The sequence below is a fragment of the Peromyscus eremicus genome, chromosome 9 (genome assembly GCF_949786415.1).
Source record: "Peromyscus eremicus chromosome 9, PerEre_H2_v1, whole genome shotgun sequence".
Classification (NCBI taxonomy): Eukaryota; Metazoa; Chordata; class Mammalia; order Rodentia; family Cricetidae; genus Peromyscus; species Peromyscus eremicus.
In genome coordinates this window covers 2109695-2124165 of record NC_081425.1, presented here as the reverse complement: position 1 = coordinate 2124165, position 14471 = coordinate 2109695, and the positions used below count along the sequence as shown (strand labels likewise).

Here is a 14471-nt window from a genome sequence, read left to right as displayed (position 1 = left end):
GTTCAATCCCATCAGTGTGGCTGTGCACATCTATAATCCCAGCACTTCAGAGGATTAGGAGCTCAAGGTCATCCTTGGTGACTCAGTGGATTTGAGGCCAGCCCTGTCTCAAATAAATGAGTGATTGAATGAATGAATGAATGTAATTTTTGTTTGCCAAATGGTAAGAACACTAGCATAGAGTTAAACCTTACATTTGATATTCAAATTGGAATCCTCTTCCTTTTGTTGAGGCAGAAAATTATGGGTCCTAATACAAAGTGTTGGGTGAAGCAAAGGCCATATTGAATCAGTAGGATTATGGATGCATTCGATGTTGGCTATGAAGCAGAGGGTGAGTCCCTCATTATTATAGTTGTAACACTGACAAAACAGCTTTTGGGACATGAATTTAATGTCTCTGAATCATTATTGCACTTTAATAGGAACTAGTAAGTGCTTAGTTCCAGCACTTAGGAACAGAGGTGAGAAGATAGCTTCACTTCAGGGCCAACCTGAGCTACACAGTGAGACCCCAGGTTAAAAAAAAAAGGGGGGCTGGAGAGATAGTTGAGAACATTTGGGACTCTTCCAGAGGATCTAAGAGAGTTTATTTCTGAGCACCCCTGTTGGATGCCTCACAATTACCTAAAACTCCGGGGGATCTCATACCTCTTCTGTTCACTATAGGTTTCTGCACATGTGTGACATACACACATACACATAAAACAATAAAATAAGATGATTAAAAAAAAGACAAGTAAATTCAGCCACACCCTCTAGATGATGTCCATGTCAAATACTGCTCTGCTTTGCTGCTCATGGTTCAGGCTGAGCCTTTTCACATGTGTGACAGACACACGCATTGACATAAAAAAAATTAAAAATAAGTCTTTAAAAAAGGCAATAGTAATATCCATTTATACCACGGAGCAGAGTATGGCAATATACTTAAATGAGTTTTTAAATTAGGCAGCCTTGATACTGAACCTAACAACCTGATTTTGACGCCCAGAACCTAACAGTGAAGGAGAAAACCACTTCCTAGGAGCTGTCCTCTGATCTCCAATGTGTGTATCCTCACCTAAAAAATAAATAAACAAATGAAAAAAGTAATAAAAGCTATATTCTTGCTTTAACAGAAAGAAAGCTAGTATGAAGAAAATCATTTAAAAAAATATAAAACAAGAAAATGGAAACCAGCTCTATCCTAGAAATTAGAAATTAAGATATTATTAAATGTTGGTATTTTCTCCCTGCTAAACAAAGAAGAGAAAAAGTTCCTTAATTAATGATGCCTAAAGTCTTCATATTTTTGTAAAAGTATGATTGCTGTTTTGTTTATTGCCTTGTTCCAGCTATGTTTACTGTGGTGTTTTTTTTTTTAAATAACTTATAGAGGAGTATACTAAATATCCCAATGTTTTTGAAAGTACAGTCAAGCTTCAAACCTGAGTATTCATGGGTTTAGCATCCACAGAGCCAATCTCTGGGTTAAAAAATACTTTAGAAAAAAGTTGTGATGGACTGTATTGAACAGACATCGGCTTTTTGTCCTTTTTTTTTTTTTTTAACTAAATGATGCTGTGTAACAGCCATTGGCTTAGCAACTGCACTGTTGGGCATTTTAAGTAACAGGAGAGGGTTTAAAGCACAGGAGATGATATGGGTAGGTTACATGTATTTAAATTCTTCTCTCATACAATACATTCCAACCTCTACTCCTCCCTCACTCCTCCCAGTTACCCCCCACCTCCCCTCTCCCCAGATCCACCTCCCTGACTCCCCCCAGAAAAGAGCAGGACTCCCAGGGATATCAACCCAACATGGAACAACAAGATACTATAAGACCAGGCACAAACCCTCACATCAAGGCTGGACAAGGGAATCCAGTAGGAGGAAAAGGGTCCCAAGAGTAGACAAAAGTCAGAGACACTCCCACCCCATGAAACACCAAGCCAACAGCCATAACATACACGCAGAGGACCTACAGCAGACCCATGCAGACTCCGTGATTGTCTGTTCAGTCTCTATGAGCCCTGGTTAGTTGATTCTGTGGTCTGTTCTCCTGGTGTCCTCAACCCCTTTGTCTCCCAGTTCCTTCGCCCCCTCTTCTAGAACAATCTGTGGGTTGCTAGGACTCTTAGACTACAGTAGAGCTTCTGCTAGCCTGATTCTGAGTAAATGGAAAAACTTAATAGCTAGGCCCCTTCCTGGGTCCAGAATTAATGAAAACTTTTATTTACTCTGTTTATTATTTGACTTTATTTACTTATTTCTATTTTTATTTGAGACAAAGTCTTGCTCTAGAGCCCAGATTGGCCTCTCAGTCATGTCCCTCGGGGCCTTCCCATCTTGACTGTGGGTTATAGGCATGTGCTACCATGTCCCACTCACTTTCCTTCTATTGTAGAATAGTGTAGAAATTAGTTTAGAAATTAGTTAAGCTACAGCCCTTACTCATAGTGGTATTTTTTCTCTCTCAAAACCAGTTGCTGATTCTGCTCTAGAACTAGCTGAGGAATGCGGACTGTTTATCTTTCCTGTGAAGGATAACACTATTCTCATCTAGGACTGGGGATGTGGCTTAATTGTAGACCTGTCTAGCATCATTTTCTTTTAATAAACTGTAAGATATTTGTGCAACACATTTAACAGAATCCACTGTCTTCAGCCCTGAGTATTTATATATTTTCCGTGTCTTATACATATTAATTCTCAGACCTGTCTCAAGAATGTCCTACAGCTAAGAGTATATAGCAGATTCAGCCCTGTGTGTTATTTAAAATCTTTCTTACAGTTATTAATTCTCTCTGTGTGCATGAATGCATGCCATGATGTGAGTGTGGAGGTTATGAGACAGCTTGTGGGACGCACATCTTCCCTTCCACTGTGTGGGTCCCAGGGTTTGAACAAAGGTCATCAGGCTTTACATGCTGGTCCACCTTGCCAGCCCTCAGTCCTGTTCTTCCTTCTCACTTTTAATCATACATTTAATTTAATTTATTATTTTTAATGAATTTTTATTTTTGGAAATTATAACATTAGTACATCATTTCCCTTTACTCCCTCCAACCCCTCCCATGCACCCCCTGTAACTCCCTCTTGTTTTTTCTTAAAATATTGTTATATTGGATTTGTGACATGTTAAAGACGTTTTGCCTGGGAGAATTTTTTTGTGAATAAAGAACAATGTATATTTGGTAAAGTTCAATATTTATGTTTTTATTTAAAACTTAACATCTGTAATTGGGGTGAAGTTGATTTTCATTGCTTTTTATGGAGTTTAAACTTGCAGCTCTTTCATTTGAAAACTTACTGCCATGTAAAGACCAGTTTTTAACTTAAAAAAGAAATACGGGGTTGGAGAGGTAGCTCAGTGGTTAAGCACACATACTCCTCATCCAGAACACCCAAGTTCTGTTTCTAGCACCCACATCAGGTGCCTCACAACTGCCTGTAACTCCAGCTCTGATGGATAGCTCTAGCCTCCCAGGGCACCTGCATACATCATATACATGATTAAAAATACATCTTCAGAGGGAAAAAATAGCAGTAGGGAAGCACTATGTATTTTACAAGAAGAACTTGTCTTGATGGCACATACGTATAATCCCAGCATTTGGGAGACGAGGCAGGAGGATCCTCTAAGTCAACAATGGCCAAGAATTCAGAGACAAGTTGAGGTACTGGGGCTTGGTTACTCTAAGTAAACAATGTAGTCATTTACAGATATGCTTACAGATGTGCAGATTAATTAATTAATGCATTTACAGATAAGGGGCGGTACTGGCATTGGTTACTCCCAAGTTAACAATGACTAAGTATTTAGAGACAAGGGACTTGGCTTTTCTCAGGTGAGCAATATTTCATGGAGTGTACTTTATCTGGAGACAGACTGAATCCTGCCTGCTTGAGTCCTCCTGATCCATTACTTGATGTTTTGGGACGAGAAGTTATGCTGGCATTTAAGATGACATCATATAACTGAAGTATTCTGATGGAAGTGGATGGATAATTGTTGATTGACTGGACAAATAATGTTTTAAACATAGGTGCCAATTTGCTAAGTGTTGAGGATTCAGTATAGAGCAAGACTCATCTAGTCACTCACTGCCCATGGAGATTAAGTATGAAATAACTGGCTGTCACAGCTGAAGGACGGCTGTGATGTGATTGCTTAGCAAAAGGGTCTGGCCTGGAGTGGGAGGACTGGGAAGGCCCTAAAGAGAATAGCATTTGGAGGGGACTAGAAGCCTGTTGTGCCCAGGTGGTGAGAGGATGGTGCTTTTCCTCTGACCTCGAATGTCCCACTTGTGTTCCCTTGAGCATTCCTTCACTTCTTCATTGCTTTATTCCTTTTCTTTTCGTGCAACTGTTGTGTATTGAAAGACTGGTGCATCCAGGCTCTGGACTGGACATTTGAAAGACACTGCTGAACAGGTTAGACAATGAAATCTAACCTGTGGAGCTTACAGCGAATGGAGTAGGGAGCGACAGAGGGTAGACAACACAAGTAATACACCCCTGCTTCTTCAGGATGTGGTGAAAAACTTCATGTGAGCAGAATCAGCTCTGGCACACACCTGTACTTTGGAAGCTGAGGCAGGAGGATCATATGTTTGAAGCCAGCCCAACTTCACAAATACCTGTCTTTCACTAACTCCACAAAAGGTAGCCAGAGTGAGGTCATCCATTTCCTTGCTCCTAGGCTAAAGCTGAGTTTTCTTTCTTTTTTTAAAATTTTCATTTTATGTATATGGGTGTTTTGCATGTATGTCCATGTGCCACCATGCATGCCTGGTACCTGTGGGGCCAGAAGAGAGCATCAGGCCCCTTGGAACTAAAGTTACAAATGGTTGTAAGCCACTGCATGGGTGCTGGAAATTGGACTCCGGTCATCTGGAAGATCAGAAAGTACTCTTTTTCTGAGACAGTGTTTCTCTGTGTAGCTTTGGAGCCTGTCCTGGAACTTGCTCTGTAGACCAGGCTGGCCTGGAACTCACAGAGATCCGCCTGCCTCTGCCTCCTCAGTGCTGGGATTAAAGGAGTGCGCCACCACTGCCCAGCAGATCAGCAAGTACTCCTAATTGCTGAGCTGTCTCTCCAGCCCCTTGTTGAGTGTTTTTAACACAGCCTGTGGGTACTCTCTGTTTCTCTGAGGCGCCAACAGTTGGTGTTCCCCTCTGCTGTCATTTGTTAGCACTCTGTTCAGAAGCATCTGAGAAGGCTTCTAGGCATCTGGGATTGAGTTACACATCCCATCATCACACCTCCTATTTATTATTTCTGTGGAATACACATCACAACATTGTTTGTTAGTTACTGTGTATCATTTCTAAGGTCTGGCTGCTCTCCTAGCCTGCAAGTTCCATAAGAACTTGGATGGTGCCTGCCTTCCCTCTGTGTTTTCAGGGCCTTGCTGGTGGCCAGTCTTAGTAAGCGATGACTTGATGAAATAGAAGAGAATTTTTCTCTGAGCTTAGCCAACAGGATGGACAAAGGTTGGGGGAGCCTGGGTTTTGGGTGAGACTGCAGGTTAGGTGGAATGGACTGGGCTTGGTGCTGGCCTTGGGCAGGTATGATGAAGCATTGAAGCCTAGTCACAGATTCTGAACTTTGTTCTAAGGCAGTAGTCTGTCATGGAAGATTTAAGTGGATTTTAGGAATTTTTTTTTTTTGACTTATTTTAGACTTTTGAGACATGGTCTGGCTTTGACTTCACCATTCTCCTGCCTCAACCTCCTGTACATACAGGTATGTACTACCATACTCATTTGTTTTGATAACATTTAATGCCTTGACAATTGTTGCATAATTAAAAAAACTTTTAAGCATGGCAGATTTTGGTTTTAAACCATGAAAGTGTTATGAGGAACGGAATCATAATCCTATGGTAAATCTTAGCCATGTTCCTCAGAACATAAAGTGTTAAGTGGCAGTCCCCATCCCCCCAGCTTGTGACAGGGCTGCTGAGCTTTTAAACTGTCTGCACAGGCACTCTCCTTACCTTCAGAAACTGGCAGGCCATATGGAATGTGCTGCTGCTCGATATACTATGTCTGTCCTGCATATCTTTGGGTTTAAGAATTGTCCTCTGAAAGCCCAGCCCAGTTCACTATCTTCCTTCATAGTACCAAAGCCACCGAATTTCTAGGCTGTGTCACAGAAGGTCCAGCCCAGCAATGGCCTTGCTTTCCACCCTAGCTGGTCTTCTCCCTCCTGGGCCCTTCTGTTTCTAGAACGCAGTAAGCTTCTTTTTAGTTACGATTCCATTGTATGATGGTTCTCTGTTAGGAGGCTCCTTTTTGGATAATCTAAAACAAGTTTTTCCTCTTACTCTGCCTGTTTCCATGAAATGTTCCTGTCAGTTCTCAGTTGACTTGCTTGTCTGCTTGACTTCTTGGTTCTCTTTGTGGACTAGGACTCTAGAAGGGCAGAAAGCAGATTGCATATACTGCTGCTAGGAAGTGTTTATTGGATTTGTGTCGAAAACACATGGATCATAATTCTTTTAAATGGCTGTTTGGTATGCCATGTCAACCACTGTACTGTGTAGGTATTAGTCCTTTGTTGAAGGATCATTAAATTGTTTTCCAGATGTTTTACCTCTCAAAATATCACAAGTGAAAATAATCAATTCTTTGTAAGTTTTTGTTCATGCATGCGAAGGAGGCATCCATAGGATAACTTTCCACAAATAAAATCTGTGGATAAAGAGAGACAGGCTCTCAAAGCTTGATAAATGCCATCAACTGTTTGCACAGAGGTTATGTGCTTGCTTTGACATTGCAGTGTGAAGTGCTGCTTAAACTTGTATCTGTGGTCACCCTTCAGTCTGCTGGATCCACAGTGGGATACCCTGTGTAATTTCCACTGCTGGAGTGATGGCTGAGGTGGGTGTGTTTTATGTATCCCTTTAGATTTGTTTTTTCTGAAGTTAATCATCTGTTTTTTTCTGACTGATTGACAAGTCTGTCAAAGTTTTATTAAATGCTTTATTCTATCCATAACCCTGTAAGGAAGTTCTGTGGTGTCATATGTTAGTGCCATCGACTTAAGATTTAGAGTTTTATCTTTTCCAATTTAACTTTGTGTAGCCCATAATATAACTAAATGTACTGAGTTACATTTAGTATTTTTGAAAACAATGGTAATGTTTTATAATGTCTAGTACATAATAGATCTTCAATGATTTTTTTGGCTTAATGAATGACAAATGAAAATTGAATTTTTAAGGCAATTTGATTTTATCTGAAAGTTCATGTTGCAGAAAGTGATTTTCATAGGAAAACTTGAACATATACCTTAGAGAAAAGTTAAGATTGTTTTGTACCATATAAGGGATTTTAGGAAGTTTCACTTTACATGTAAAACATAACACACATGTGAATCATGTACATATATAAATACATGACAAAATAGGAGAAATAGATTCTGGGTACTATGCTTTAACCTTGCCTGTTGGCTTTCCTTGGATCCCAAGCTTTTTAGCTTGCAGTTTAATTTCTTGGAGACTATCTTTGGCAAATACACTATTCCACATTGACTGAAATGTTAAAAGTTTCCTTGTAGCTGATTATAATCCCGTCCTCATCAGCCCTCACTCTTCCTGTATTTTGTTCAAGAGGCACTAATTGTTCGCATTTGGCAGGTTTAACACTTCCTGACTAGAGGCTGTTAAAGGCAAGTATTCTCCAATAACTGTCACTGGCTGGAACAAAGAGCCTCCCAACTCAGTGTGTGGAAACCATGAACATTCTTAAATGACCCTTTCGTGGATTTTTATCCTCCTAAGCAAAAATTTAGAGAATGTAGGGTTGGTGTAAACAGCAAGGTGTAGGAAGGCAGTAAACCCTGATTTTTTTTTGGGGGGGGTAAGTTAGGGGTGGGGGTGAGGTAGAGATTTATCTCTGACTTGAAAACAATTGTTATTTGGAAAATCTCATTAGCAGATGTGACTCTTGGAGTAAAAAAGACTTAAAACTGATGTCGTTTTCAGGGTTGCTTTGAACTTAACAAGCACCTATTTGTGGAGCAGACTGGCTAATGAAAGGAAATTAAATTTTTCTGACAACTTCCCCTGCCAGCCTCCTTATTCAGGGATGTTGTTGGGTACTGAAGACTTTTAAGGAAAAATTTCTTTTCTTTTTCTTTTTCTTTTAAACTGGACATAAATGAACCAGTTATTTCCCTGGTCCCAGCTTGGGGAGGATTCTGTCATGATTGCTCTTCATTTTAAATGTAGTAATTTAAAAGCCTAAAAAAAAAAAAAAAAAAAAAATGCCAGCCTTCACTTAATGTTTTGAAGCTGTGTAAGAATTTCTGCATACTTATCAACTGGCGGTTTTAGAACATGGCTGATAGCCCATATTGTGTTACTGGATTACAAAAAAAGTGATTGAATTGAGAAAGTGGCTTGAAGTTCAGAATTCTCTTTATCATTACAAGACAACTGTATCCATGGAGTTGTACAGCACATGTCAGGTTCATGGTAGATGAACGGCTTAGGCTGGGCCAATTTTTAGATGCTAAGGATTTCAAGTATCATTGGTGACAAGTGAGTCAATAAACACTGGCCCTGGACTTCAGAAAGGAGTCCTTAGCTTGCTCTTTCATACCCCTTCACTGTACAGTTTGTTCATTGAATTTAAGGTTTTAATTTATGTACCTATCTACAACTGCAAGATAAAATATGTGCCTGAGGAAAAGGGTAAAAAAAAAGAAAGGATAATGGAAATCACAGAGGTTTTGTCTTTTTAGAAACAATTGGTAATTCCTGCGGGTACTGGAAATTTACTTACTTCTAGAAAATCGATGGAGCTCCTCCCAAACAATAGACAGTCAACTCCCCCTGCTGACAGAATCTAGGAAAACAGGGTATGTAAATAGACAAGCAGGCTGCAGACAAGCTTTAATGATCTGATTTACGACGGAGTATTGATTGTAAAAATCTAAATTCTGCCATTAAATTCCAGCAACTGCACCGAATCATTGGCAATTCTGGTCATGTTTCCTGCCAGCTCATTTCAAACCGCTTTGAGTTTCTTAATATAATAACGACGAGGGAGAATTTACATTCTACTTATGGTATTAATTTTACATTTCTCTGAATGAAAAGGGTTAGAAGGTTGTAAAATTGAACATTAAATGAATCAGAGGAGACAGTAGTGCAATATACGACTGCCCTAAAGACATTGTGCAATGCCTCATGGGATTAATGTTGAGTCTCATTTCCTGCCTTTACAGGATGCAGATGAAGCTGTCAGAATTGCAAGGGAAATTGGTAAGTCCTTAAATTAACTTTGGTAGTGTTTCTGTGTCTTTCAGCAGATATGGTTGAGCAAACATGTAATAAGTAATTCCCATAGAGCAAATAATAATAATTTAATAGTTTTCAGTTTTAGATTACTTGTGGTTCTGGAAGAATTTATCAGTTGAATTACCATATTCTATTATTAAAGTAGGATTTGCAATCGTTTGATCTTAGTTCTAGCTCTTTCACAAGATGTAATCACTAACTAAAACAAGTAATTGTCTGAAGAGTCCTGAAGATTGGGCACAATGTGTATTTGTATGTGAGCATTTGAGTGTTGTCTGTTTCAATGTGCAAGACATAACACACATGATTCAAATTAAAATGTACTTGATAGGCTTGTTCAAGTTTTTACCCTTTTCTGAAATGTTAAATATCAACTTAATAACCTTACTAGGAAAGATACAATAGAAAGTGAGAGGCGAGAACTGGACATCCTAAACTGGACTGAAGAGAACATTTTAAGGCTGTTATATATTAAATTTTAAGTATATTCCTTGTGCTCATGAACACAATTGTATTTGCAGTGTTTGCTAATGGGACAACTGAGAAAGGAAAACAAAGCTCTGAAAATGATAATTTTGAGTCAGATCAGTACTTGTATATATCTGATGGAAAGCTGTAGATAGGCAAGGGGCACCAGACACTGGCAGTACTCGAAGACCTACTAATACAGCATCTTGACATTGCTGTGTTTCTGCATTCCACATACTAATATTTTTGTAGCCCTGTCTTCTCACTGTGGTTTGTTACTTAGAATTTTTGCCTGTGATGGAAGAGCATTTGATTTGGCAAAGTTTATATAGGCATGATATGTAGAAACATTGGTCCAAAGTGATCATGGCATTAATATATTCTTGCAAATAGGACAAACTAGCATAGAGTTCTTGAGTCTAGTGTTCTTCCTGAGCTTCTAGTTGCCTACATGTAGACTTCTTCTGTGATTGGAAAGGGTTTTTGGCTTATTGTGTCTCATTTCTGTTGATTATAGCTAAATTATTTTGGTTTTTCTCATTGTTAAGTGTTCTTTGTTGTTTATTTGTTTTGGAAAACTGCCTGGGATTTAAGACCCATATATATAAGATAATATTTTATCTGTTGACAACATCTCTTATTGATTGCTTCTTCAAAGTTGCCAACATGTTCAGAAGCTTTTCAGTACTAATTTCACAGTAAGACTTGGTAGGTTACATAATGCTGTTATCTGTGTGTTAAATCATTAGTATCCCCCATTCCCCAAAAAACACTCGACTGGCTTCTGAGACTTTCCTAAAGTAGCTTAGTTTTATTTATATACTTTCAAACTCGAAATGGCTTTTTAGTTATAGTTTAGATATTACTACCTATCCAACCATCTATGATAATATTATTTTGTAATAGATATGTGTTGCTAGAGTTTTCCTGCCTGGCCCACAGTCAGGGCAAATCTCTCTCACCTGCCAGTCCCACAGCCGCTCAGACCCGACCAAGTAAACACAGAGACTTATATTGGTTACAAACTGTATGGCCATGGCAGGCTTCTTGTTAACTGTTCTTACAGCTTAAATTAATCCATTTCTATAAATCTATACCTTGCCACATGGCTTGTGGCTTACCGACGTCTTCATATGCTGTTTGTCATCGTGGCGGCTGGCAGTGTCTCTCTGCCTCAGCCTTCTACTTCCCAGCTTTATTCTCCTCCTTGTCCTGCCTACACTTCCTGCCTAGCCAATGGCCAATCAGTGTTTTATTTATTGACTAATTAGCAACACATTTGCCATACAGAACATCCCACAGCAGATATGTAATATTATTATTGCAATATTTAGAGGGATTTTGGAAAACAAGAGGAGCTTAGAGGATAATCAGTCTAGAATTACATGCCTGTGCCATGCTATAAATTGTACATCCTCCACTCAAGAGCACTTCCTTTGGTGACACAGTGGCATGGACGCTTAGCCTTTACAACCTGTGGCTTCTCAGCAAACCACTTAACCATAGTCACTCAGCTCCTCAGTATGTGGAAGCTGGTCTTCAGTGTCCTCTCTTACTGAGGTCCTCTGAATTTCATCCAAATCTCTTTCCTTCAGTCTTGGGTGGGTCCTTGATGATTTCTTCCTCTTCCCTATGTTTCTTCTAATTCTTCCTTTGTTCTCTCTCATTTGTGAAGTACATGTTTGCAATCATGGCTATTAAATAGAAGCTTGTAGTGAAATGAAACACAGTAAAGAAGTTGGGTTATCAGCTTTGCAAGGCTTTAGGAATTTACCAGAGAACCCTTCCAAATCACACAGAGATCTCCAGTGAAACCTTTTCCTTCAATTGCCTTCCAGAATCAGTTACTCAGTATTCAGGGGTGTGTGTGTGTGTGTGTGTGTGTGTGTGTGTGTGTGTACATATGGGTGCACCATTTGGTGATGTATCAGGTTTTTTCCACTATATTGTTGAGGTATATCACACTTATATTATGTTTTGGATGGCCATTGTAAGTTCATTTAAGATTGAGTCTATGGGGGGAAATAGATATATGTATATGTATATTAAGCAACAGAGTTATAAACATATATTTGAGCCTGTTTTGTTGTTGTTTTTTGTTTTTTGCCAGTTTCTAACTTTTCTTGTGTGATTCATGTCCAAAGTTTCTGTTTTCTTTCTCTTCTGTGTTGCTGGGGAAGCAAGGCCTGGGCCTTACATTGCAAGGCCTACACCCTGCCACTGAGCTGTGCACTCTCTACCCTGTTCATAGATTGTTGTCTTTTACCTCTTTTTGTGCTATGTGGTGAAAATAAAAGTTTTATGTGCTCTCGCTCTCTCAAGTTTGTATTCTTTTCTGGAAGCATCTATATGCTGCCAGAGCTGGAAAGTAATTGTTGGACACTGTATTATTTTTATTATTATTATTAATTTTACATAACTGTAGCTTCAGTTTTGAAATATGTTTTTCCACGTGCCATCTACTTTGGAAATGCTATTTCTTTTTTATTATTGAAGTTTTCTTATAATTGCAACTCAGATTTTATAATTTTTAGAGATAAGTTATCTCTTTTTTCATATGTATATATTATACTTTGTTAGAAATGTTATTTGTAATGCCAATTCTTAGACTTAATTATTTTTACTTACATTTATAGAAAACTAAGGAATAGATTAGTCATTTGCTCAATTTCAGCATCCTTTGGTTTAAAGTTAAATTTCTTTGGTTCAAAGACCTTGTTTTTCATTATAGTTTGGCTAATTTATTGTAATTTGGGAATTAGCACTAAAATTTCATTGACTACAGTTGTGTGAAATACTACAGGTACTTAAACCTATTATATGTGGAATTAAAGAATGAGACAGCCTCTGATTATTGACAGGGTGAGAGACAGTTCAGTCTTCATACATTACTTCTATGGATTTGTTTGCATCCCTTGTTGTCCTGTTGTCTGTCATCCTTCCCCTCCCTCCCCGTGACCTCAGGGTTTAGAGATAGGGAGCTGTTGATCTCTAGTTGTCTTTAGCTCCAGTCAGGGGCCACAGCAGCGGTCAGTGAGCTTCACCCCCCCCCCCCCCGCCCCACATGCTGTGGCTTCACCACCACCACCACCACCACCACCACCACCACCACCACCACCACCACCACCACCACCACCACACCCCCATCACATTGGCTTTCTTGACTGCCCTAACTTTCAGGGCCTCAGAGGAAGAGACAGAGAGTCTGGAGGACATCCTCATATCCTGGCCTGGGTAACTAACTCCTCAGAATCTATCGTATCTTGGTTTAAATATCACATCCTCCCTGGGATTTGCCCCAGTGTTGGCACTCAGTCACTCTGTCTTCTGCTGCAAACCACATTTCTGAATAGTACTCACACCAGTTATAGACTGTATTCTTAACTTTCCCCAGCTCCGTATTGTGAAACATTCCAATCATTCAGCACTTTTGAAAGAATTTTGCAGTACATAGTATATACTCAACATCAAGATCCACTATAAATATTTGGCTAGGTTTTCTTACTTGTCATATGCTAATCCACTTACTTAAAAAATATTGTGTGTGTGTGTCCACACACATTCATATATAGGGAGGGATTAGAAGGTAATTTTGGGGAGTCAGTTTTTTCCATCCACTGTAGGTACTAGTGTTTGAACTTAGGTCATCAAGCTTGGAGGACAAGCATTATTACCTACAAATATGCCAGCTCACCTGCCCGTATCTTATTTTTATTGTTAAAGTAAATTTCATATGCTGTTACATGTCTCACTAACTAGTCCAAGATATAAGTCATTCACTGAATTCAGTATTTGTGTAGCATTTTATTTTTGCAGATAATAATGTGAACACATTTTGTATGTATTGCTGACTTTGATATATGTGTGCATCTCTGTAACTCCAAAGCAAGAGTTCAAAACCTACAGCATTCTTTCATTGCTCCTTCTATGTCAGTCTGACTCCCACTAAAACCCTGGAGATAATCACTTCTAACTCTTAAGTACCTATTAAAAAGAGTGAAAATCTTATTCATAGTAAAAAAATAGCAAATTGGAGCCTGACTCACACAGTGTTGTCCTTACTTTGCAATGCTTCTAGGTTTATCTCATGCATTGTCCTTTGCTTAGCATAGTGTGGAATTTTCTGCAGGAAGTATATTCTTTAAAAAAATTCTAAATTACATTTTGGTTGATTGTGTATGTGTGCTTATGTTTATGCATGTGTGAATCGCAAAGGACAACTTGAAGGAGTTGTTCTTTCCTTCCACCATGTGGGGTACAAGGATTGAACCTGGCTTATCAGGCTTGGAGGCAAGCAACTTTACCTGCTGAGCCATCTTGTTGGTCTAGGAAGTAAGTTCTATTTATCTTTATAAGTGGCTATTTTGTCTTCATGGAGTCACTATTTTAATAGAGTTGGTTGTTAGTTAGTTTTCTAGTGCTTCAGAGTGTTTGTTCATAAAACGAGTGGTTTTCAAGTACCTGTTAATGGTACTGATCATCAGTTCTATCAGGGTGCCCTCGTGGTCATTAGGGAAGGTAAACAGAAGTTTATAGTAAGATGCAAGCATAGGGCATATTTTACTGAGCCTCACTGCCTATCTGATAAGCTCTGAAACTCGTGTTTGGTGACTCTGTTTCGTGTTGGTCTTTGGAGCTCCTGCCTGTGTTTCTGAGTGGCACATAGGGCTGCACTCCGTCTCTTTGTATGCCCTGGCCATTC

General features: G+C 39.1%; 1 protein-coding gene across 3 annotated transcripts in view; it reads left to right on the top strand.

Moving 5' to 3' along the window:
• Pcca (propionyl-CoA carboxylase subunit alpha) overlaps nucleotides 1-14471 on the top strand; it is a 378979-nt gene that overhangs the window by 108438 nt on the left and 256070 nt on the right. For all 3 annotated transcript variants that reach the window (XR_009381162.1, XM_059273166.1, XM_059273165.1), the window contains exon 8: nucleotides 9229-9265. Coding sequence is in view for 2 of the 3 variants with exons in the window: in XM_059273166.1 (XP_059129149.1) it covers nucleotides 9229-9265 (37 nt within the window). In the remaining variant the exon portion in view is untranslated. The remainder of the gene's footprint in view (nucleotides 1-9228; nucleotides 9266-14471) is intronic.